We start from the raw sequence: 25,422 nt of genomic DNA, 5'->3' as shown, positions 1-25,422 counted from the left end.
AACCCAATCGAGATGGTTTGGGGTGAGCTGGACCGCAGAGTGAAGGCAAAAGGGCCAACAAGTGCTAAGCTGTTGGAAGACCATTTCAGGTGACTACCTCTTAAAGCTCATCAAGAGAATGCCAAGAGTGTGCAAAGCAAAAGGTGGCTACTTTGAAGAACCTAGAATATGACATATTTTCAGTTGTTTCACACTTTTTTGTTATGTATATAATTCCACATGTGTTAATTCATAGTTTTGATGCCTTCAGTGTGAATCTACAATTTTCACAGTCATGAAAATAATGAAAACTCTTTGAATGAGAAGGTGTGTCCAAACTTTTGGTCTGTACTGTGTATATATATATATATATATATATATATATATATACATATACAAATGAGTTTCCGTCTGTCTGTCTCTATGTTCTTTATGCGCGACCAAACGACTGGACCGATCTGCACTAAATTTGATAAATAGGTACATCAGATGTCATCGGGGAAGGTTTTAGACCAGGTCTCAGCTCTCTAGGACGTACCGTTCCTAAGATATTCCCAAAAAATGCAAATATGGCACCATCATATGACCTGCATTAGCCAATAGAAGCCTGAAGGTCTTTCACTCATATCACTGCCATACACATGGTCACATGACCCTTATCAGCAGGCCCTTAGTCTCCACATACACACAGTTTTACACCAGGTTTCCATAACAACCCAGCCATTTTTCTTCACTGCTGTAGGTCCCCTTTGAAGAGGCAGTGCACTGTGCATGACACTGTTAAGGGAGTGGAGTGCTGTGGAGGTCAAAGTTAAGGAGGCAGGCTGCTGTGGAGGTCAAAGTTAAGGAGGCAGGCTGCTGTGGAGGTCACAGTTAAGGGGACAATCCAATATGGAGGTCACTGTTAAGGGTGCGGGTTATTGTGGAAATCACTGTTAAGGGGGCAAGGAACTGTGGAGGTCACTGTTAAGGGGGCAGGGAACTGTGGAGGTCACTGTTAAGGGGGCAGGGAACTGTGGAGGTCACTGTTAAGGGGGCAGGGAACTGTGGAGGTCACTGTTAAGGGGGCAGGGAACTGTGGAGGTCACTGTTAAGGGGGCAGGGAACTGTGGAGGTCACTGTTAAGGGGGCAGGGAACTGTGGAGGTCACTGTTAAGGGGGCAGGGTACTGTGGAGGTCACTGTTAAGGGTGCAGGGTACTGTGGAAGTCACTGTTAAAGGGGTGGGATGCTGTACAGGTCACTGTGATGGAGAACACTGTGGATATCTTTTAACCTCACACACAAACATTAAATGTAACAGATGAAATATACCAGTGCGAAGCCGGGTCCTTCTGCTAGTTATATACAGTACAGACCAAAAGTTTGGACACACCTTCTCATTCAAGGAGTTTTCTTTATTTTCATGACTATGAAGGCATCAAAACTATGAATTAACATACGTGGAATTATATACATAACAAACAAGTGTGAAACAACTGAAAATATGTCATATTCTAGGTTCTTCAAAGTAGCCACCTTTTGCTTTGATTACTGCTTTGCACACTCTTGGCATTCTCTTGATGAGCTTCAAGAGGTAGTCACCTGAAATGGTCTTCCAACAGTCTTGAAGGAGTTCCCAGAGATGCTTAGCACTTGTTGGCCCTTTTGCCTTCACTCTGCGGTCCAGCTCACCCCAAACCATCTCGATTGGGTTCAGGTCCGCTGACTGTGGAGGCCAGGTCATCTGGCGCAGCACCCCATCTCTCTCCTTCATGGTCAAATAGCCCTTACTTTCAAAGTTTTCCCAATTTTTCGGCTGACTGACTGACCTTCATTTCTTAAAGTAATGATGGCCACTCGTTTTTCATTACTTAGCTGCTTTTTTCTTGCCATAATACAAATTCTAACAGTCTATTCAGTAGGACTATCAGCTGTGTATCCAACTGACTTCTCCACAACGCAACTGCTAGTCCCAACCCCATTTATAAGGCAAGAAATCCCACTTATTAAACCTGACAGGGCACACCTGTGAAGTGAAAACCATTTCAGGTGACTACCTCCTGAAGCTCATCAAGAGAATGCCAAGAGTGTGCAAAGCAGTAAAAGGTGGCTACTTTGAAGAACCGAGAATATGACATATTTCCAGTTGTTTCACACTTGTTTGTTATGTATATAATTCCACATGTAATAATTCATAGTTTTGATGCCTTCAGTGTGAATCTACAATTTTCATAGTCATGAAAATAAAGAAAACTCTTTGAATGAGAAGGTGTGTCCAAACTTTTGGTCTGTACTGTATATATATATAAATTAATTTCTGTCTGTCTGTACTTCATGCGCAGCCAAATGACTGGATTGATTTGCACCTAATGTAACATATAGCTAAATCCGGTGTTTAGAAGGGTTTTAGGCCTGTTTCAGCTTTCTAGGATCTACCGTTCTTGAGGTATCCACAAAAAGGCAATTATGGCAGTCACGTAACTATAGGGGGTCGCAGCGGTCGTCTTGCCAGGTGTGCATCGCCAATTATACCTCAAGAACGGTAGATCCTAGAAAGGTGAAACCCGGTCTAAAACCTTCCTAAACACCTGATATAGCTATATATTAAATTTGGTGCAAATTGCAGGGAAGTAGGAAAGGAGCACTTCCATTGAGGAAGCGTTCATCTCTCTATATCCAACTGTATCGCTGTCCTCAGGACGGCCCCTGCCCCGCTTTTCCCTCTGATAGGTTTCAGGCCTAGTGGCTGTAGCCTATCAGAGGCCGGCACTGAAGGCGGATGAGGTAATCATCATGCCTCCTGAGCCAGGCTGTGCACAGCCAGAAGAGGCCTACACTGCATCGCTAACAGCCGCATGGAGGTAAGTATTCGAGTTAGGCCCCTTTCACACGAGCGAGTTTTCCACGCGGGTGCGATGCGTGAACGCATAGCACCCGCACTGAATCAGGACCCATTCATTTCAATGGGTCTGTGTACATGAGCATTGTTTTTCACGCATCAGTTCTGCGGTGCGTAAAAAAATAAATAAAAAAAAAATAAAAATAAAAATAAATATCGCAGCATGTTCTATATTCTGCGTTTTTAACGCAGCCCTGGCCCCATAGAAGTGAATGAGGCTGCGTGAAAAACGCATTGCATCCGCAAGCAAGTGCGGGTGCGATGCGTTTTTCACTGATGGTTGCTAGGTGATGTAGTTTGTAAACCTTCCGTTTTTTATCACGCGCGTAAAAACGCATCAAAACATCGGACCTAATCCATCAAGCTAGTGTGAAAGGGGCCTTAATTCGTTTTTATTTGGCACCATGCTGTTGGGTCACTATGGGGGGGGGGGGCAAAGAGGCACACTATGGGGGGCATTGTTTCTACTGGCGGCGCTTCATAGTGGTATTTTGAACTGGCACACATAAAGGGGCATATTTTTGTACTGGCAGACATTATGGGGAGTACTTTAGGGACATTGGCTCTACTGGGGATATTTTGTGTACTGGCACACAGAAGGGGGTGTTTTTTGCACTGACATGCATTATAAGGGGTATTTTTTTGCACTGGCATACATGATAAGGGGGCATTTTTGTACTGGCATACATTATAAGGGGGTATTTTTTTTGCTGACACATTATAAAGGGGTACTTTTTGTACTGGCACACATTATAAGGGGCTATTTTTTGCATTGGCACACATTATAAGGGGGTATTTATGTACTGGCACATATTATAAGGAGAATTATTACTACTGGGGGACTATGGGGAACATGATTACTAGTATGGGCACAATGGGGGCATTATTACTATTAGGGGCAATGTTAAAACTATGCACTCAGGCAGAGAATTATTACTACTAGTGGGACTTTGGGGAGCACTGTAACTGTGCAGGGGGCACCCTGGCACAGTATCAGCTTAGCACAATTACTTTTGGGGGCCATTATGTTTACACTATTAGTGTCAGGGACACTATTTGCTGGACGCAGTTATTTTTTAAGCCACTGTGTGCCAATAATTATTGAAGGGGGCACTATCTGTGTGGTACTAGTATGTTCAGAGGGACTGTTTCTGTAGCGCTGTATGTAATGTTTTCCAAGTATGTCTTTAACAGTAGGGTTTGAAGGAAGGGGTTAGGTTAAGAATCTGGTATGGGGGGGAGGCACATTTCAATTATCAACTCAGGCAGCAGAAAGGCTTGGTGCACCCCTGCCCCTTACCACAAAGCGCTGATGGACTGCCCGCGACCGCACTGTTGAATACCTGCTCCTGGTCAGCGTCATCCCCACACTGTACAGGCTCGGACTGGCCCACAGGGGTACAGGGGAATCCCCCGGTGGGCCCCTGAGCAAGGTGGGCCCCTAGTCTCCCACCCCCTGCACAAGTGACACATAACACATTAGACTTACTGCACTACATACATATATTCAATGTACAGCATCTCAACCAGCCTATGTTCATATAAAAAACTTGTTTATTATATTTGAATGTATCTGTATGGTGGGCCCCCAAAATAAATTTTACTGGTGGGCCCTAGGTACCCCAGTCCGACACTGACACTGTACACTGCTGTGGAGTATGTTGGTGCCATATAAGCAATGGGAAATTATCAACAAAATAATAATGAATAATAAATTAATAATTATGTTAAAGGTATAATCAGTAATTTCATACAAAGCAAATAACTAATAGAGAGAAAACAATGGCTCTTTTCGGGCACTGCCCCGAGGAATTCACACAAAGCATCTAAAAGGAGTTGTACCACGAAAAATATTCTACAGTTTTCAAACCAGCACCTGGATCAGAATGTTTTTTTATAATGGCATGCAATTAAACATTTAGTATAGCCACTGAGTTATTCAATGAAATCTATCTGTATAGCGCCACCTGCTGTTTGTTCTTTTTTTCTAATTTCTCTGTCCACCTCACTAAGGTGGACGCAGATGCTCTGTTCCATCCTTCAACCGCAACCAACTGCAGCAGAAAGGACACATCCCCTGAGAAAGGTCATGCCCCCTGCGCTGCTAGCTTGAAATAAGAGCTAGCAGAGTAACAGGATGAATGTACATATAAAGTACATGGATGGTTCTAGCTTTCTTAGAAAGACATTATAATGTACGACTTTCAATTTTTGCATCAATCACGAGCCTATGATGGGCAGCTAACAAATAAGAAAATCCTGTATTTGTGCCTTACGTGAACAATGCGCTTTGGATCTAAATTGGATCCTTTGGTAATTACTAATATTTTAATTCCTCTGATATTATGTCCCTAGAAAATTCCACATCCAGGTAGAACTCTGTGACTGAGGAGGATGGCAGCATTATATCAACGCTACTAATTACTCTGCTGACGTGGCAGTCCACTAACGACGGCCGCATCTCCCCGACGAGACAGAGTAAACCAATGATCTCCATTCACGCTTGCCTGGGAAATCATGGATTCACACTACACCGTTGTGTCTATCAACAGCGGCGGTGCAGCTTGCTAATTGAGTTATAATGGAGGATAATTACAACCAATATTAGTACATTACACATTAACATAGTTTGGTGATAGATTCCTAGTTTCAGAAATAATGGATGTTTTATTCATAAGGAGCTAGGATACAATTAGCATAAACCTGGATTAGGGAAACAGACACTTAATGGATGGGGAGGGTGTTAGGATAAACTGTGAGCCTGAAATGGACTCTCGTATACAGGAATATGATTTAGGATATTTACACGGAATCGCTGATGACTCGTGGCGATGGGGCAGCTATCCTAGTCCTTTCAGTAGCAGGCTCAGATCACATAGCAATAACCCTTTAAAGGGCTTAGGCTATGATTGGTGTAAAAAAAAAAATATATATAGTACATGAAAATACCTTTCTAACAAAGCTAGAACCAGCCCTGTACTTCACATGGATCCAGAGATCTCCACATTCACTGCTCTACTAGATTATCTTCAGCCTGGCAGCTCAGGGGACGTGTCCTTTCTGCTGCAGCTCTCTCCCTGTAACTGCCACAGCCTCTAACACAGGGTTTCTCAACTCCGGTCCTCGGGATTTGAGAATATCCCACAGAATGAATACCTGTGGTAAGTCCTGATGCATGGACACCAATTATATCACCTGCTCAATACTAATGAAATCCCGAAAAACATGACTGGCAGGTGGGTCCCAAGGACAGGAGTTGAGGAACCCTGCTCTAACAGAAAATATGGCTGGTGGCAGTGAACAATTTAAACTGATCATGTGAATCCACCTCAGTGAGATGGACAAAAGATAAGAAAAAGAACAAACAGCAGGTGGCGCTATACAGATACATTTTATTGAATAGCTCAGTGGCTATATTACATTTCTAATTACCGTACATGCAATTACATAAGCATTCAGATCCAGGTGCTGGTTTGAAAAATGGAGAATATACTTTGTGACACAACCTCAGGAGCTACTTAGGCATAGTTAATACCATGATATATGAGAATTTTAAAAGTATTTTTAGTGTTTTTGTGCCATGTAGGTGCCTCAGTGGAAGCCCATACAGCTTCTATGGGACCCATGAGAAGGAAATCAGCTTAGACTAGCCCTACTTTTCTTTTTACACTATGTGTGTTTTTCACAATTACAACATTAGCAAGGAAATTATGATAGTTTCACACTAGCATTCCAGGTCTCTGACGGAGAGCAGCCTACCAGTGCTCTCTGGATCTAGCATAGCCAGATGGTACCACAATGCCCGCGGGGATCATTGACTATAATGGCATCCGGAGGAGATCCGGCCTCTACCAAAATATGCAGGGATTTGGCCAGACAAAAAATGCTGCACGTAACGTTTTTTGTCCGGCCGAATCCAGGCATATTTGCTGGGTAGCGGCCAGATCTATGTTGGATCCCATTACAGCCAATAGGCATTACGGTAACATCCAGCTATGCCAGATCTCTGCCAGAAAAGTCTGCCAGAGAGCTTACCGCATACGTGAAGCCCAAAGGGAAAACAGCCAGTGGGTCATAGTGCCCCCCCAGCCAATGTCTGGTGAGACTGCTGGACCATGCTTGCCTTGGCTTGGTTTGAAGAAGTTCAGCATCAGCCGGGGGCATCATTTTGTTTCTTTCTGCTCTGTTCTCAGTTACTCCAAAAAGATAACTGGTTCCTATAAACTGGGTGAGACTGGCGCAGCAAAGTACTACAGTCTTTTCTGGTGGGTACATGCACTAACACTAGAATTGGCTCTAGAGATTTAGCAGAAGACAACCTAATCTGGAGAGGACTTTGGAGCCAATTACTTGCCATTAGGGTTTATTTTTTATGGACTGATTCACAAATAACCTTAGATCTTTCTGATGCTGTGTGATGTGTGTAGGATTATAGAAGCAAAGCACTGCATTAAAATTAGATGGGTATATTTTATGTATAGATGGAGGATGAATCCTCAGAATCTGCAATATCCAAAAACAGCAGAATTTCTTTAAAATGGTTTCCATTGAAAACCTATGTTTTGTGTAATCTAACCTTGGCTATCCTTCCCAATACTGGGCTCCGGCTGTTGACTGTGTGTTGGGTATACAGTAAAGATGCCCATAGGAACCATGTGCTTCACCTGTACAAACTGCACTTCAGAAAACTGCAATTTATGGTAAATGTGCGGTTTTGCTAAACATTACATTACCACCTGTAGCCACATCATGTACCGGCATCCTTAAAGGGAACCTGTCATGTGGATATCTGATTATTATCTAACTAATTATAATACAATCATTAACTACTAAAAAGTACTTTAGCTGTATTGACTTACTGGTGTGACAGATGGTTACTTCATAATTTATATATACAAACTTGCCACATGCCGCATGCTAATGAGTTAATTGATGTCCAGCGTGACGTCATTGAGTCCAGCGTTTTTTTATTCAGAGCTATAGCCACTCCCCTGCCCACCTGCTGCTGATTCCTATGGAAAATAACTGTCAATCAGCAGCAGGCGGGCGGGGAGAGTCAGTAGCTCATGAATATTCATGACTCATCATTATCAGCTGGAGCTTATCAATACAAGATGTTGGCAGATTGACTGGGTCAATTAAAGAAAGTGACCCAGCATTTTGCTAAGAGAATCAGTCACTTATTTATATTGCCCTTAGTTAGGACACCATAAAACTGGTGACAGGTTCCCTTTAAGGAGGGTTTCAAGAATAATACAGGAAAAAATGCATACAGATGTCAAGAAGGGGGATATGTGTGACACACAGTGTCCAGTGTGGTCACTGAAAAGGGGTAAAAATGTTATGTTTGTACTGTGTATTGCGATCCATGCGAAGGATGTATCTATGGGGAGAGAGGGTTAATGTTAGGCCCTTATTAGCAGCTGCTAAGCGGGATTGCTCCACTCTGTCTTCTGGAGGGACTGCTGCTCTAATTAGTTGGTAAGTATTGTTCCTACTTTTGTAAGTACGTGCATAATACGAACTGTGCCCACTTCTGCGAGTATGTGTTTATGCCAACTGTGAAGTCTTTTCAGTAAAGAACTGTTTACTTGTTTCACCAAGTTGGCCTGTGAAATGTCCTGCCTTGCACCCCACCATGTCACCACCAACATCAAGGGCACACCAACTACCAGGCAGGAGACAGTCATTAAGGTGTCCCAGAGAGGGAAGAAAGGATGTGCCCCTCCCTTCACTGTGTGCATACCCCAGGAAGTGCTGGAGAAGGATCGCCACCTTGAGCACTACCGCCTCTATCATCTCACACGCACTACCACTCCCATCCTTTCCACCTCACGCAGGCTGCCACACATCATACTGTACGAAGCACAGCTCTAAACACTAGGGGAATCCCAAATATTTTATAGTAAGCTATAAAAGTAGTAAGGATGTTCCTTTGGGTACAATGTCCAATGGCCAACAAGTACAGGACACTGGATGTACTAATGGCCACCAAGACTTGCATGACTGGTCTCTTATTAGTCTAAAAGCATGAGCGGCATTTACCATTGGCCACCAAGCACTAGAGAGTGGGTCCACAACTACACCAAGAACTGGAGAGAAGGGTCTACGACTTTACCAAGCAAGCCCTGGGGAGGTGGTCTACAACGAGAACAACAAGCAAAGTAGAGAAGGGTCTACAACTACACTAAACAGGTCAAAAACCACAAGCTCTGGACAGGACATTTACAACTACACCAAGCAACAGAGGAGGTCTACAACCACAATAAGAACTGGAGATGAGGTCTACCATCACATTAAAAACTGGAGAGGAGGTCTACAACTACATCAAGAACGGGAGAGGAGGTCTACAACTACATCAAGAACGGGAGAGGAGGTCTACAACTACATCAAGAACGGGAGAGGAGGTCTACAACTACATCAAGAACGGGAGAGGAGGTCTACAACTACATCAAGAACGGGAAAGGAGGTCTACAACTAAATCAAGAACGGGAAAGGAGGTCTACAACTACATCAAGAACGGGAAAGGAGGTCTACAACTGCATCAAGCAGTGAAGAGAAGGTATACAACTAACCCAAGCAGTGCAGAGGTCTTAAACTACACCCAGAACAAAAGTATTTTTCAACTGTAACTAATCATTTTTTAGTGTAATAATAGGATGATGTAATAAAGGATACAAATTAGAAAGAACAGAAATGAATATTTCAGAAAGCTGGGAGCACACAGATTTAATATTTTGTCATTGTACCTCATAAATGGTTCCATCCACACAGTTCAGTACACCATGCCCTTGACGCTGGTCCAGGACCCAGTTTCCTTCATAATGATCACCATTCCTGAAACGATACAACATTTTTTTTCACTGGAGAAGACAATTGATTCTGGTGGCCACTGCAGTTTCAACTTTGAAAATAGCATGAAAAGCAATGTTAAAACTGACAACTGGATGCTTGGACCTTCATTGCACTTCTAACCAAATACTATTTACGTCACAGCACATGAATGGAGAAAAAAATATTTTTTTCCCTATGGGAATATGTAGTAATAATATATTCCTATGGGAATATGTAGTAATATGCAGTAATCTATGACCCAGATAGCCAGAAGAAGCTGGGCTTTGGTGGCCATAAGCGTGGCAGAAGAATGGTAAATGGGCCGGAATTCTACCTGAAAGGCTATGTACACCTTCGGTGGCAATTTTTTTTAACGACTGCATTTGACTCATTTTGGACTAAAAATATTTTTTTCATTTGGTCTTTATTAGAGATGAGCAAATTTCATATTTTGAAATTCGTTCAAGCTTCGTTTGGTGGTAAAAGCAGAATAGCGTTATGGATTCTGTTACCACGGACTATAATGCAATTTTATGACAGAATGCATAACGGAATGCCTTTAGAGGCATTCCGTTATTCATTCCGTCATAATAGAAGTCTATGGGCTGCAAAACGGATCTGTCCCGTTAGGAAGATTATAACCAACCAAGCTAAGATAATTAAAGTAATGTCATAGCTAGACCCTTATTTCTGATATTTAAGGACTCTATTCTGACAGGGAATGTTCCACAGGATTGGCGCATAGCAAATGTGGTGCCAATATTCAAAAAGGTTAAAAAAAACAGAGCCTGGAAACTAGAGGCCGGTAAGTTTAACATCTGTTGGGTAAACGGTTTGAAGGTTTTCTAAGAGATGCTATCTTGGAGCACCTCAATAAAAAAATTTTTTAAAAAAAAATAACGCCATATCAGCATGGCTTCATGAGGGATTGGTCATGTCAAACTAATTTAATCAGTGAGGAGGTAAGTTCTAGACTTGACAGCAGCGAATCAATGGGTGTCGTATATCTGGACTTCTCCAAAGCATTTGACACTGGAATTTTACCGAACAGCAAACCAAGCTGTAAAAACCAGTGTCAGACAGCTGCTGCCAAGACCAATAAGATAATGGGTTGCATCAAAAGGGGCATAGCTGCCCATGATGAGAACATAGTCCTACCGCTTTACAAATCACTAGACAGACCACACATGGAGTACTGTGTACAGTTCTGGGCTCCTGTGAACAAGGCAGACATAGCAGAGCTGGAGAGGGTCCAGAGGAGGGCAACTAAAGTAATAACTGGAATGGGGCAACTACAGTACCCTGAAAGATGATCAAAATTAGGGTTATTCACTTTAGAAAAAAAGACGACTGAGGGTAGATCTAATAACTATATATAAATATATCAGGGGTCAGTACAGAGATCTCTCCCATCATCTATTTATCCCCAGGACGGTGACTGTGACGAGGGGACATCCTCTGCATCTGGAGGAAAGAAGGTTTGTACACAAACATAGAAGAGGATTCTTTACGGTAAGAGCAGTGAGACTATGGAACTCTCTGCCTGAGGAGGAGGTGATGGTGAGTTCACTAAAAGGGTTCAAGAGGGGCCTGGATGTATTTTTGGAGCGTAATAATATTACAGGCTATAGCTACTAGAGAGGGGTCGTTGATCCAGGGAGTTATTCATATTGCCTGATTGGAGTCGGGAAGGATTTTTTTCCCCCTTAGATGGGAAAAATTGGCTTTTATCTCACAGGTTTTTTTTTTTGCCTTCCTCTGGATCAACTTGCAGGATAACAGGCCGAACTGGATGGACAGATGTCTTTTTTCGGCCTTATGTACTATGTTACTATGTTAGGTCAACAAAGTCATTCATATAGTCAAAGTTAAAGAGTTTGTCCGATGAAACATTTTCTAGATTTTTAAAAAATCAGCACCTGAATCTGAATTCTTTTGTAATTGCAATGAAATAAAAATTTTGCATAACATTTATTCAATAGAATGTTTCTGTATAGCGCCACCTGCTGTTTGTTCTTTTTCTTATTTCTCTGTCCACCTTGCTGAGGTGGACGCACATGCTCAGTTCATTCCTTCATCTACCACCACTTTTAGAAGGAGTGACAGATTCAGGGAAAGAGCTGCAGAAGAAAGGGCACAGTTCCTGAGAAAAAACAGGGAGAGAGGTGCAACAGAAAGGACACATCCCCTAAAGTGCAAGCCTGAAATAAATCTAGCAGAGCAATTGGAGCAATGAACGGGGAGGTGAAAATATATTGGCTTGCACTATACTATTTTTTACAACAATCATGGGATGGCCTCTTTAAAGAGAACTATCTAATGATTTTCATAATAAGCAGATACAGACAGATCTAAATATAAAGCTGAACCAGAGGAAAAGCTAAAAGCTAAAGCACTTAACACTTCTGGCTACAAATAAGATGTCAGACTGCACCCAACTGTTCATATTATGTATTGTACTCGGCAAGAAAGAGATTTTCAGGATTTCCTGAAAGGAGCTCTGTATACAGATCAATCAGCGGCTCTGTCATTATGATACACGACATGTAATTGTGTTCTAGGAAGAAGATCGAAAAAGCTAAAGCAAGTACACAATGGGCGTGCGGCAGCAGCAGAGATTGTTTAGCATTTCCAACTCATAATCCAATAGTTTTTTCATTACTGAATGAATGGCGTAAAATATTGCAAAGATGAATGAATTCCTTAAGAAAAAGCTTAGAGAAGGCTCACCTCCTAGGCAAAAAATGGAGTGGGTGCACCTGCGGGAAGATTACACCCAATCTTCAAAAGGATTTAGTGAATATAAAGTGTAGCAGGGCACACCTGCACTTGAGGTCACACAGGAGAGTAGGGTGGATAGTTATATATTTTTATTTATGTCAATTCAATACAAGAAAAATATACTTATAAAATTATTAAACAGTATGCTATATAGACTTAAATTCCTCTAAAAATGGGTATCGCTAAAATATAACAACACATGTGTGATCCTATGGGAAGGATATCTTGATGGCCAAGTTCCTTACTAATGATAGTGTCCAATACACTTGGTATGATCAGGTTTGTATTGTCAAGAGTCATAGATTGAATGCCGTATAGTCAGAGTGCCACTCACTCCGGTTTCTTTTGCCGTTAGTTGACAATGCAACAGATCGCTCTGCCTGTGTATACACTCGTTCGGCACTTTTGTTACTTACAGTTCTGTAGGTTTGTGCCGACTGTGCTGAAATTTCACGTGGCGTCCCACGTGTGATGCGTTATTCAGGCTGCGGTATATCCTCCAGGAGATAAAATCAGGGATCCACGGTAATCCACGGTGATCAGTTGTAGAAGTGCAGTCTCAGTAATTTGGTAAACTTCAGTTCCTGCACGGGTACTCAATCACGCAGGCAGGTCAGATGTTGCTGCGGCTGATGAGTTTTAAAAGATTTTTCAATTTTTTCTACCAAGTTGTGATTACCAATCCCGTTACTCCTGGTCGACTTGAAGCGCTTCAATACGTCCTTAGTCTCATGGAATTGTCCTACCAGACGCGTTTCGGAGTTAACTTGACTCCTTCCTCAGTGGTTGACTTTTCCATGAGAATGATCGGCTTTATATAGAGGTATGTCCAGGTGTAATCCAGCTTAGTTTGATTCGGCTATGTTGAAATCACGGAGTGGACTAATTAGTAAACCCACAGGGCTCTTTGTAGCACATATCCTTCCCTTAACTGTATATATACAAGTGAAGTATATACTGATGTTTTACAAATAAAAAACGGAGGTATACTTATAATAAAAACCCATATGTACATAAAAAATATAAAATATAGTATAAATGTGAAACACAATATATGTGTAAAATGCATTAGTCATCATATATTAACCCTTCTGATACTAATATTTTTGCCCAGGCACAGAGTGGTATATGATTTTATAGCAATATTGAGCTATTACTATAATTTCCAAGGATCGAGCAAATTTCGTCCTTTGCAGTGATGTTCCATCATCGCTGCGGTTTCTATCAATCATGCATCTCTGATGCAGTTCTTACCAGAGATACATGTTGTAATAGGATATTTCTTTGTATCCAAGATCACTTGTCTGTAATGTCATGTAGTGATCCGGAGTGCCGGCAAAACTATTGTAACAGACATATTTCCCTAACTGTATTTAGATAAGATCCACAGCGCTATATCTATATACGTGACATCATTGTATATACACACAAGTCTGGCAATCTATCCGACTCATATAAGGAATGTGTAAATAAGATATATGAAGTTGTATTGATCACTATATTTCCATATATAATTGATTGCTGGTGTTACTAACCAGACCTGCCTTTTCTGGTTAGTAACACCAGCAATCAATTATATATGTAAATATAGTGATCAATACAACTTCATATATCTTATTTACACATTCCTTATATGAGTCGGATAGATTGCCAGACTTGTGTGTATATACAATGATGTCACGTATATAGATATAGCGCTGTGGATCTTATCTAAATACAGTTAGGGAAATATGTCTGTTACAATAGTTATATGAATGAATTCCTGTAGGGGACTGAAAACATCTAGCCATCCTGTAAACTGTTATGACGGTTAAAGGGGTTTTCTGGGATTTTTTTACTTATGACCTATCCTCTGGATACCCGACAACCGACAGCTCTGCTGATCAGCAGTTTGAGAAGACACTGGCGCTTGCACTAGCGCCACAACCTTCTCACAGCTTTCTCAAGGCCATGTGACATCACATTCATTGGTCATATGGCCTGTATCGCCGCGTCCGTAACGACCTGATCTATAAAACGGTCATGTTACTTTCCCCTCACGGTGAACGCCATAAAAAAAAAAAAAAAAAAACTATGAGAAAATTGAAATTTTGCCCACCTTACTTCCCAAAAAAGGTAATAAAAGTGATCAAAAAAGTCGCATTTACGCCAAAATAGTACCAATCAAACCGTCATCTCATCCCGCAAAAATCATACCCTACCCAAGATAATCGCCCAAAAACTGAAAAAACTATGGCTCTTAGACTATGGAAACACTAAAACATGATTTTTTTTGTTTCAAAAATGAAATCATTGTGTAAAACTTAAAAAAAAAAAAAAAGTATACATATTAGGTATCGACGCGTCCGTATCGACCAGCTCTATAAAAATATCACATGACCTAACCCCTCAGATGACCACCGTAAAAAAATAAAAATAAAAACGGTGTAAAAAAAGCCATTTTTTGCCATCTTACATCACAAAAAGTGTAATAGCAAGCGATCAAAAAGTCATATGCACCCCAAAATAGTGTCAATCAAACCGTCATCTCATCCCGCAAAAAATGAGACCCTACTTAAGATAATTGCCCAAAAACTGAAAAAACTATGGCTCTTAGACTATGGAGACACTAAAACATTTTTTTTGTTTTAAAAATGAAATCATTGTGTAAAACTTACATAAATAAAAAAAATTGTATACATATTAGGTATCGCCACGTCCGTGACAACCTGCTCTATAAAAATACCACATGATCTAACCTGTCAGATGAATTTTGTAAATAACAAAAAATAAAAAGGTGCCAAAAAATCTATTTCTTGTTACCTTGCCGCACAAAAAAGTGTAATATAGAGCAACCAAAAATCATATGTACCCTAAACTAGTACCAACAAAACTGCCACCCTATCCCGTAGTTTCTTAGATGGGGTCACTTTTATGGAGTTTCTACTCTAGGGGTGCATCAGGGGGGCTTCAAATGGGACATGGTGTCAAAAAACCAGTCCAGCAAAATCTGCCTTCCAAAAACCGTATGGCATTCCTTTCCTTCTGCGCCCTGCCGTGTGCCCGTACAGCGGTTTACGACCACATATGGGGTGTTTCTGTAAACTACAGAATCAGGGCCATAAATAATGAGTTTTTTTTGGCTGTTAACCCTTGCTTTGTAACTGGAAAAAAAATATTAAAATGGAAAATCTGCCAAAAAAGTGAAATTTTGAAATTGTATCTCTATTTTCCATTAAATCTTGTGCAACACCTAAAGGGTTAACAAAGTTTGTAAAATCAGTTTTGAATACCTTGAGGGGTGTAGTTTCTTAGATGGGGTCACTTTTATGGAGTTTCTACTCTAGGGGTGCATCAGGGGGGCTTCAAATGGGACATGGTGTCAAAAAACCAGTCCAGCAAAATCTGCCTTCCAAAAACCGTATGGCATTCCTTTCCTTCTGCGCCCTGCCGTGTGCCCGTACAGCGGTTTACGACCACATATGGGGTGTTTCTGTAAACTACAGAATCAGGGCCATAAATAATGAGTTTTTTTGGCTGTTAACCCTTGCTTTGTAACTGGGAAAAAAATATTAAAATGGAAAATCTGCCCAAAAAGTGAAATTTTGAAATTGTATCTCTATTTTCCATTAAATCTTGTGCAACACTTAAAGGGTTAACAAAGTTTGTAAAATCAGTTTTGAATACCTTGAGGGGTGTAGTTTCTTAGATGGGGTCACTTTTATGGAGTTTCTACTCTAGGGGTGCATCAGGGGGCTTCAAATGGGACATGGTGTCAAAAAACCAGTCCAGCAAAATCTGCCTTCCAAAAACCATACGGCGCACCTTTCCCTCTACGCCCTACTGTGTGCCCGTACAGTAGTTTACGGCCACATATGGGGTGTTTCTGTAAACTGCAGAGTCAGGGCAATAAAGATAAAGTCTTGTTTGACTGTTAACCCTTGCTTTGTTAGTAGAAAAAATGGGTTAAAATGGAAAATTAGGCAAAAAAATGAAATTCTCAAATTTCATCCCCATTTGCCAATAACTCTTGTGCAACACCTAAAGGGTTAACGAAGTTTGTAAAATCAGTTTTGAATACCTTGAGGGGTGTAGTTTATAGAATGGGGTCATTTTTGGGCAGTTTCTATTATGTAAGCCTCGCAAAGTGACTTCAGACCTGTACTGGTCCCTAAAAATTGGGTTTTTGTAAATTTCTGAAAAATTTCAAGATTTGCTTCTAAACTTCTAAGCCTTGTAACATCCCCAAAAAATAAAATATCATTCCCAAAATGCTGCAAACATGAAGTAGACATATGGGGAATGTAAAGTCATCAACATTTTTGGGGGTATTGCTATGTATTACAGAAGTAGAGAAACTGAAACTTTGAAATTTGCAAATTTTTCAAAATTTTTGGTAAATATGGTATTTTTTTATCCAAAAAAATTAACTTTTTTGACCCAATTTTTGCAGTGTCATGAAGTACAATATGTGACGAAAAAACAATCTCAGAACGGCCTGGATAAGTCAAAGCGTTTTAAAGTTATCAGCACTTAAAGTGACACTGGTCAGATTTGCAAAAAATGGCCAAGTCCTTAAGGTGAAATAGGGCTGAGTCCTTAAGGGGTTAAAGGCCATCTGTCAGCAGATTTGTCCCTATGACACTGGCTGACCTGTTACTTGTGCACTTGGCAGCTGAAGACATCTGTGTTGGTCTCATGTTCATATGTGCCCGCATTGCTGAGATGTTTTAATATATGCAAATGAGCCTCTAGGAGAAACAGGGGCGTTGCCATTACACCTAGAGGCTCTGCTCTCTCTCTGCAACTGCCACGCCCTCTGCACTTTGATTGACAGGACCAGGCAGGCGTGATCACATTTACACTGCCAGGGCCTGTCAATCAAAGTGCAGAGGGTGCAGCAGTTGCAGTGAGAGCAGCCTCTAGGTGTAACGGCAACGCCCTCATTGCTCCCAGAGGCTCATTTGCATATATTAAAACATGATTTTTCTCAGTAATGCGGACACATATGAACTGGGCCCAACACAGATGCCTTCAGCTGCCGAGCGCCCATGTAACAGGTCAGCCAGTGTCATAGGGACAAATCTGCTGACAGATGCCCTGTAACTGTCCACCTAAATATGTACAGCCATTTACATTCCAGACTTGTAATGTCAAACAGCGGTTATGCTGTAACTAATGTCACTTGTCACAATGGCGGTTGTCACAGCTCCGCCCTCTGACATCACTGTGTGTATAGCATGGTCTAGTGCTTACCTGCTGTGAAAACTCTCCACCCTCGGCTGTTTTCGGGATTTTCAGCTCTGCTCCATTAGAGACGAGCTATGATCGGTGGTTGAAGCTCAGCTTATCTGCTCACTCAAGCTATCTACAGAAGATTCAGCCGCACTGATGCTGACACATACCTCCTACACCATTGTATTAAAGCCTACGTGAATATTCAGCGGCGAGTTCACTGCCGTTCTACGTATCGCATGCTGCTCTGTCTTACAAATAAGGGCCATTTTGGATCCAAGGAAACAAGTATAGATGGTCCAGCCTCTCACTGTCAAGATCTTCAACTTTATTCACATCTTCGAGGTAAAATGACATTGGCGTCACGGTACACTTAGCTGACTGATGGCACTAAAAGTGCTTAAATTTAGTTATTAAAGGGCACCTTATAAAATCAGGCATACAATGATGAAATTATACATGTCTTGTGAAAATCGGTTGTGGGGTATTCTTTATGCAAATGAGGGCTTCAGTGCACCAAAGGGAGGGGCTTAGCCCCTCAGTGCACCTCCGCCTTCCAGCTCTGGCCACACCCTTAATGCCCTAATTTGTATAAAGAACAAAGGTCTTTTTTTTATTTTTATGGAACACCGCAACTGATTTTCACAGGACAGGTATCATTTAAATCAGCGGAATCAACCCTAGTAGGCAGTATGCCTGGTTTAATAGGGTTGACCCTGCTGAATGAAGACCATTAGTCATCTGTCACTGGAGCTTAAGCAGGGGTGTACGCAGATCTCATAGGGCCCCTCATAACAAAATTTAGTATTGGCCCCCCTGCCCCACGCAGTTCCTAGTGCAATGATGAATGCAAAGCACAATGCCTCCAGGTTCTGATGAATTTATGTGCTTTCTTTCAAACTGATTAAATTTTATTTACAAAAATATTGTAATAAAAAACGCAACACCCTTGGCCTCACCCACTTTATCCACCATATTTCTCAATGTATTCCCACCAGCCAACTGGCATAAATACATCGATATATCTCCAGCTTCTCATCAAATACAAAGTTGTCTGCCTGCAGCCAGCACTAGGGGGAGCTCCAGTGCACAGGAACTTATGCACTTACAATTGACTTCATTAGAAGCTGTAATAATCTATTTGAACTGAGCGCCCCTTAGTGGTGGCTGCATGAAAATGCAATGCTTTCTGCTGACTACCCCCCAGCGAAGTGAGTGCAAACAAATGTTACTTTCATTTATTATATTGTTTCAAATTTTATTACGTTATTATTTATTGACCCTTCTGCTTCCTATATTTTTATTATCTTGATTTTATTTGTCACAAGATCACCTATCTATCCCGTACTTGGGACCTGGGAGTCCCCCTTTACCTGTTTCTATCCAACTATCTCAAGTACGCTTTTGACCCATGTACTGAATATACTACACCTAAGGGTAAGGGAGTGGCGCTAATCACCTCTTATTTCACAGACATTTACCGTCAGACTGGCGAGACTGTCTCACCATAGGATGGTCTTTGTCGCATCTCCTAATTACATTCATTGAAAGTACGCCACTGAGCCTCAGCATTGGAGATCTGATTTAAGTGGCATCTGTCAGCAGATTTGTCCCTATGACACTGACTGACCTGTTACATGGGTGCTCGGCAGCTGAAGACATCTGTGTTGGTCCCATGTTCATATGTGCCCGCATTACTGAGAAAAATGATGTTTTAATATATGCAAATGATCCTCTAGGAGCAACGGGGGCGTGGCTGTTACACCTAGAGGCTCTGCTCTATCTGCAACTGCTGTGTCCTCTGTACTTTTATTTACAGGACCAGGCAGTGAAAACATCATCACAACTGGCCCTGTCAAAGTGGAGAGGGCACAGACGTTGCAGAGAGAGCTGAGCCTTTAGGTGTAACAGCAACGCCCCCGTTGCTCCTAGAGGCGAATTTGCATATATTAATACTTTATTTTTCTCAGCAAAGCGGACACATATGTACATGGGACCAACAAAGATGCCTTCAGCTGCCAAGCAACAGGTCAGGAGAATCTTTCTTAAGAACTCTGTGTTGTGCCATTTCTCTGTTACTCCTTCTGAAAGTGTATGAAAAAGTGGGTGTTGCCCGTCTCTATCCCAAAATGGATATTGCCAGCCCCTGAAGTCTCTGACTGGACAGGGTCCGAGTGGGCAATGACAAGGGAAATGCTAACATCCATTTGTTAATGTATCCATATATTTCCAGGAAGAATAATAGAGGAATGTCACAATGTAGAGCTTTTAAAAAAAGATGCTGATACTATTATTTCATTGAACGGGTTCTACTGATGGCCTGTCCATTTACATGGGAGAAGTAGCTATATACGCCATGGACGGAGCTGTGCAGTTCCAGTTCCTGTTCCCTGCTACTGAAGAAAAGCTGATTGTGGGGGTGCCCGGAGTCGGACCCCCACTGATCTAATATTGATAACCCTATCCTAAGATAAAAATCCTGGAGACCCCCTTTAAACAGAAATGGCAGGGGAGTCGTATGTAAAGGAATTTGGACTAGAAGGGGCACTGTCTATGTCAGATCCATACATTATGTCTGTACTTGCAGCATAATAAAACATAAAATTACAGGAACCAAAACATGTTTGGATACAGAATTAAAAAGCTAAGAAAACATTAAGACAATAAAAAGACACCCGCCCAGTGAATCTAGTGCAGCCAAACCCAGCAAGTCTACACCGGCCTTCTGGAATCCTTTGTGATTTCTTTGGAGAGGATCCTAGTAAACTCCGAGAAACCTGCCCATGTGTTCCTTCCAGCGCATGTGAGGACCTCAGCCCTGTCTTCAGTGGGATATCCCTTTTCTCAGATAACAATGTCACTTGGGTGCCACTTGCCTCTGCTCGGACTGATCACACCTGCTGCTAGATCTGTGCCAGCACAACAGTTGAGTAGCCAGGCAAAGTAAATAGGCGTACAGTGGTCTCTGCCAGAAAAACAGCTAACGTTACACTGGGAGCTTTAGAAACACATTTGGAATGAATGACGTCAAAACACGTGTTCCTCCAGATTACAGGCGGTGCACGCTGAGGGTGACGGTACACCGCTGGCAGACACATGTAGGGCTAGATGACACGCAGCACAATCTGAGTGTTTACAGACAGAGACCTTCACTTGCAGGACGCAGGTGCAGATCACTTGTAGACCAGGGGTCATGTTATACCCTCCAGGCTAGTCAAATGTTTTCTGTAAAATAATCAAGCCGTGTCTTTAAGGTCAGGTTCACACGTAAAGGCGTAGTTAGAGTGGTCTATGAGGGCATGGGGGGGATGACAAACGGCTAGGGGATTTAGATACAAAGCTTGTTCAGGAAACTGAATTATGTCCCAGAACATGGTAAGGCTAGCTGCAGAAGGTGGCTGATCCTTAAGGGTTCACACCTCAGCGTACTGGATGGAGCGCTCTGTATGCGCGATTCTACGGGAGTCTCACATACACGGCTCCTGTGCAAGCGAACGCCCATTGTCGCGCATTCCCGGAAGTTTATGTACGGGAACGCTCGACACTACGCCCCAAAGAAGCTCCTGTACTTCCTGGGGCGTAGGGCGTTTTACAGCGCGTTCGTACGAGCTCTAAAACGCTCAGGTGAGAATCATTCCCATAGGGAATCATTGGTTCTTGCCTGTTGAGCGTTTTACAGCACGTAGGAATGCGCTGTAAAACGCTCAGGTGTGAACCCAGCGAGATAAGTGGTGTCACGAATTGCAGCTACTCTCGTCTCTCTCTGTAGCTCTCCATCAGAAGCAGCAGCAGCATGGAGGACAGTACTGAGAAGGGTATATGTGAATCCAGCGCTGGGGTGAGCTAGAAGACTTACTAGAGATCTCAGCAGTGTCTATGTGTGTCTCCACCTTTGTCTCCCCCCAGAAGTTCATTCTTCCCCCTCCCCATATCCATAGATTTCTATGGGCAGCAGCTAGGACCTGATCATCCAGTGAGTGGATAGTCCGTCATCTCCCAAGATATATTTTGGTTGTTAAGGAGCAGCTTATATAGTTAAAGGGGTTTTCTGGGATTTAAATAATGATGTCCTAAGGATAGGTCAATATTTAAAGGGAAAGTCACCTCCAGCAGGCTCCATTAGGTACAATAATACATGTATAGTTCACCTGCCGCTGACTCTGCATCAGTAATTTGTATGTTGATACTCACCCCACACAAACTGGCAGTGGAGTGGAGTCCTCTCCATGAGGTGTGCATGCACAGGAGTCCTCTACGTGTATGCCATAGCTGGTTTGTGGGCGCACAGCTGAAAATGGGGGGGTGTATCAACATACAAATGACTGATCTGTAGTCAGCGGCAGGTGTGCTATACAAGTATAACTGTACTTATTAGGACTTGCTGGAGGTGACAGATTCTTTTTCAAAGGGGTTGTCGAGCAGCAAAAAAAACTGTTTATTGTGTATAAGTTGTAAAAATATTGACCTACCTAATGCACTTCATTTATCAAATCTGCAGCGATGCCCTGGTTCAGCTCCCTTGGTATTGGGAACACTTCCTCTCTTTCTTCCTGCACAAGCTGTGTCCGTGACGTGATGAAGGGGGTTGTCTGTCTATGTTCAATAGCTAAGCCAGCCTCACCTCTGTCTCTGAATCAGCCAGGCTTAGCTACTGAACTGAGGTAGACAGCCAGTCCCCTTCATCACATCACTGACACAGCCAGTATAGGAAGAAACGCAGAAGCAGTGCCAAGAATGGGAAACTAAAATGGGGCATCCTGCAGATTTTATGTAGGAAGAATATTAGTAAGCTATTTTTTTTTACATTTTATAAGCAATAAACACTATTTCTTGCCGCTGGACAATCACTTTAAATCCCTGCACCCTGTGTGGCAATATGAAAAGGGGCCTTAGAGAAACCCTTTAATTGCTAATCATCAATCAGGAGAAAATTTAGCTTTTTTCCTTTATCCATAAGGGCAGATTTACTGCTTTTGCGTTGCTTTTTAAAATTGGAGGGGATTTATCAATTTTGTTTACATGGAATTTTGGGGTATTTTGGTTACTTTTTTTGGTGTAGATTGATTGATAAATCTCCCCCATTTATTCAACAGGTTTCATCTGTACAAAAAAAAAAATAATGCAACTGCGGTAAAACTGCCCTTGTTTTTTTGGAGTGCATTTTAAAAAGCAGCACAAGCATGCCAAACTTACTGGAAGGTCATTTGTCCATCTCCGTGCCTCTTGTTGTTGTGGAAAGCTCCAGAGTAGGTCTGTCCATCCTTGTCCACCAGTGACCCATGTCCTATGTGAGAGGGAGAGAAGGGGGGGGTTATATTGAGCCACGTATATAAACTATCGCACAGTGTATGCTCCTTTCTCCTGACCTCCGCCATATAACCTACAGTAGCTCAGGGGTCTGCAACCTCTGCAACCTCTAGCACTCCAGCTGTTGCAAAACTACAACTCCCAGCATGCACACCTGTTCGGCTGTTCTCAGAACTCCTCCGAGTGAACGGAAAGTGAATAGGACATGCTTGTGAAATATTCTGGATTATCGGAAAGTCACAGAAAATTAAATAAAATATAAACATACCCAACCGCCACAATGAGATCGCATCCCCCCCCAAAAAAATATATATGTGTTTAAGGGACCATTCACACAATCATGTGGATCTGAAAAACACATGGACACCAGTCATGTTCATGCCCCACGCCTTCAATGGGTCCGCAATCCACAGGATGGGGAACAGAACAGGACATGTCTTATCTTTTGCGGCTTCCAGGTCCATGCTGGGATAGGGTGTCCTAACATAGGACATGTTCTATCTGTGGCCGCAACATGCAGATCGCGGATCCGTTGAAGTCAATGGGTCCGCACCGCAATGCAAGGTGCACACAGCCGGTGTCCCTGTTTTGCGGATCCGCGGTTTATGGTCTGCAAAATGGACATGGCAGTGTGAATACACCCTAAAGTCTCATGCACACAATCGTATCTTGTATCTGTGTCTGATCCCATTTTTTGTGGATTGCACATGGACCCAATCATTTCTATAGATCCGCAATAAAAAAACTAAAAAAAACACAGAGGTCATCGATGTGCTGTCTGCATTCGTGTATCTCCATATTAAAAAAAAAAATAATTGGTATGTTTCGAATATAATATTGAAGGTTCACCTTCTCTTATCCCGAACACAAACTCGCCTACATATCTTCCGCCATCTTTGTATTTCATTACACCATGTCCATGGAATTCTCCATCCTGAAATTCCCCAGAATATGTATTTCCTGTAAATGCAAAGCATCATTAAATGTGTGATATCAGCACTATAAATGCCAAATGTCATAAAAACCTGAGCAAGGCAAATGGAAAAACAGTTATATGCTCAACAACAGATCTACTCTAAGTCTAAGGGTAGGTTCACATGAGCGGATGCCGCGCGTGACATCCGCTCCGTGAATGACAGCCAAGACCCGATGCGGACTGCAGAAGCACGGAGAAGTAACATGACTGATAATGCTCCGTGCCTCTCTGTGATCTCTTTACTAGGAAATCACAGTGACAACTTTATCTCGCTGTGATTTCGTAGTAAAGAGATCACAGAGAGGCACGGCGCATTATCAATCATGTTACTGCTCCGTGCTTCTGCAGTCTCCATCGGGTCTTGGCTGTCATTCACGGAGCGGATGTCACGCAAGGGCATCCGCTCGTGTGAAACAGCCCTAAGGGTAGGTTCACACTTGCCTTCAATGGATCTGGCAGGCTGTTTTGCCAGAGAAAAGCCTGCTGGAGTTCACCGGATCTGTCCTAGCCAGATACTGCCGGTCACTGCCGGACCACATTGCCTAGAAGATCCAATGAACTCCGGCAAGCTGTTCTCTGCCGCAACAGCCCGATATATCCATCTAAGGCTACTTTCACACCTGCGTTCGGTGCAGATCCGTCTTGTATCTGCACAGACGAATCCGCACCGATAACGCTTGTATTTATTCAGAACGGATCCGTTTGCATTATTCATTAAAAAAAAAAAGTCTAAGTCAAAACGGATCCGTCTTGACTTACATTTAAATTGCACCATATTGTGTCCGTGAATTGTAAGTCAGGTTGGATCTGTTTGGCTCCGCATCGTCAGGCGGACATCAAAATGCTGCAAGCTACGTTTTAGTGTCCGCCTCAAAAACGCAACGGAGAGCAAACGCAGCCAAATTGATGCATTCTGAATGGATCCTTATCCATTCAAAATGCATTGGGGCTGAACTGATCTGTTTTGGGCCAGTACAGCTCTATATAACCTCATACATGACCTCATACCCAGTACAAACTATTACAAAGCCAGATTACCTCTACATAATAAATCTCTCCGCAGGGGTCTGACTCGCCCCCCCTCACACACTTACACTCCTGTGCGTCCCCCTTCCCCACACACTTACCAGCTATGAAGCTCCAGTGCCAGAACCAGGCAGCGCCATCCATTATGTAGTGGCCGGTCCTCCTATTGACTACATGGTGGATGAAGATGTGTAGTTCGGCGCCTGGTTCCAGCAGCTGATTGGTGTGGTGTCGGACCCCCTCCGACCTGATACTGATGAGCTGTCCTAAGGGTAGGTCATCAATAAGTAAACCCCGGAAAACCCCTTTAATTGACAGCCCACAGAATTGGCCCTAGATTGTGTAGGACAAGAACTGACGAGAATGGTGACTCTCTGCACAACGTTACAGAATCTGCCGGCGCCATATTAGATATCTATAAAACC

At 42.5% G+C, this 25,422-nt stretch overlaps 1 protein-coding gene across 1 annotated transcript in view; it reads right to left on the bottom strand.

Moving 5' to 3' along the window:
* The window catches only part of MORN1 (MORN repeat containing 1), a 436,773-nt gene that overhangs the window by 386,305 nt on the left and 25,046 nt on the right, over positions 1-25,422 (bottom strand). Inside the window, exons 4-6 of the mRNA XM_044281850.1 lie at positions 23,845-23,955; positions 22,882-22,972; positions 9,609-9,696 (exon numbers count right to left, since the gene is read on the bottom strand). Of these exons, the coding sequence (XP_044137785.1) occupies positions 9,609-9,696; positions 22,882-22,972; positions 23,845-23,955 (290 nt within the window). The remainder of the gene's footprint in view (positions 1-9,608; positions 9,697-22,881; positions 22,973-23,844; positions 23,956-25,422) is intronic.

The sequence above is a fragment of the Bufo gargarizans genome, chromosome 2 (assembly GCF_014858855.1).
Source record: "Bufo gargarizans isolate SCDJY-AF-19 chromosome 2, ASM1485885v1, whole genome shotgun sequence".
NCBI classification, from domain to species: domain Eukaryota; kingdom Metazoa; phylum Chordata; class Amphibia; order Anura; family Bufonidae; genus Bufo; species Bufo gargarizans.
This window is presented reverse-complemented; position numbering and strand designations above follow the sequence as displayed.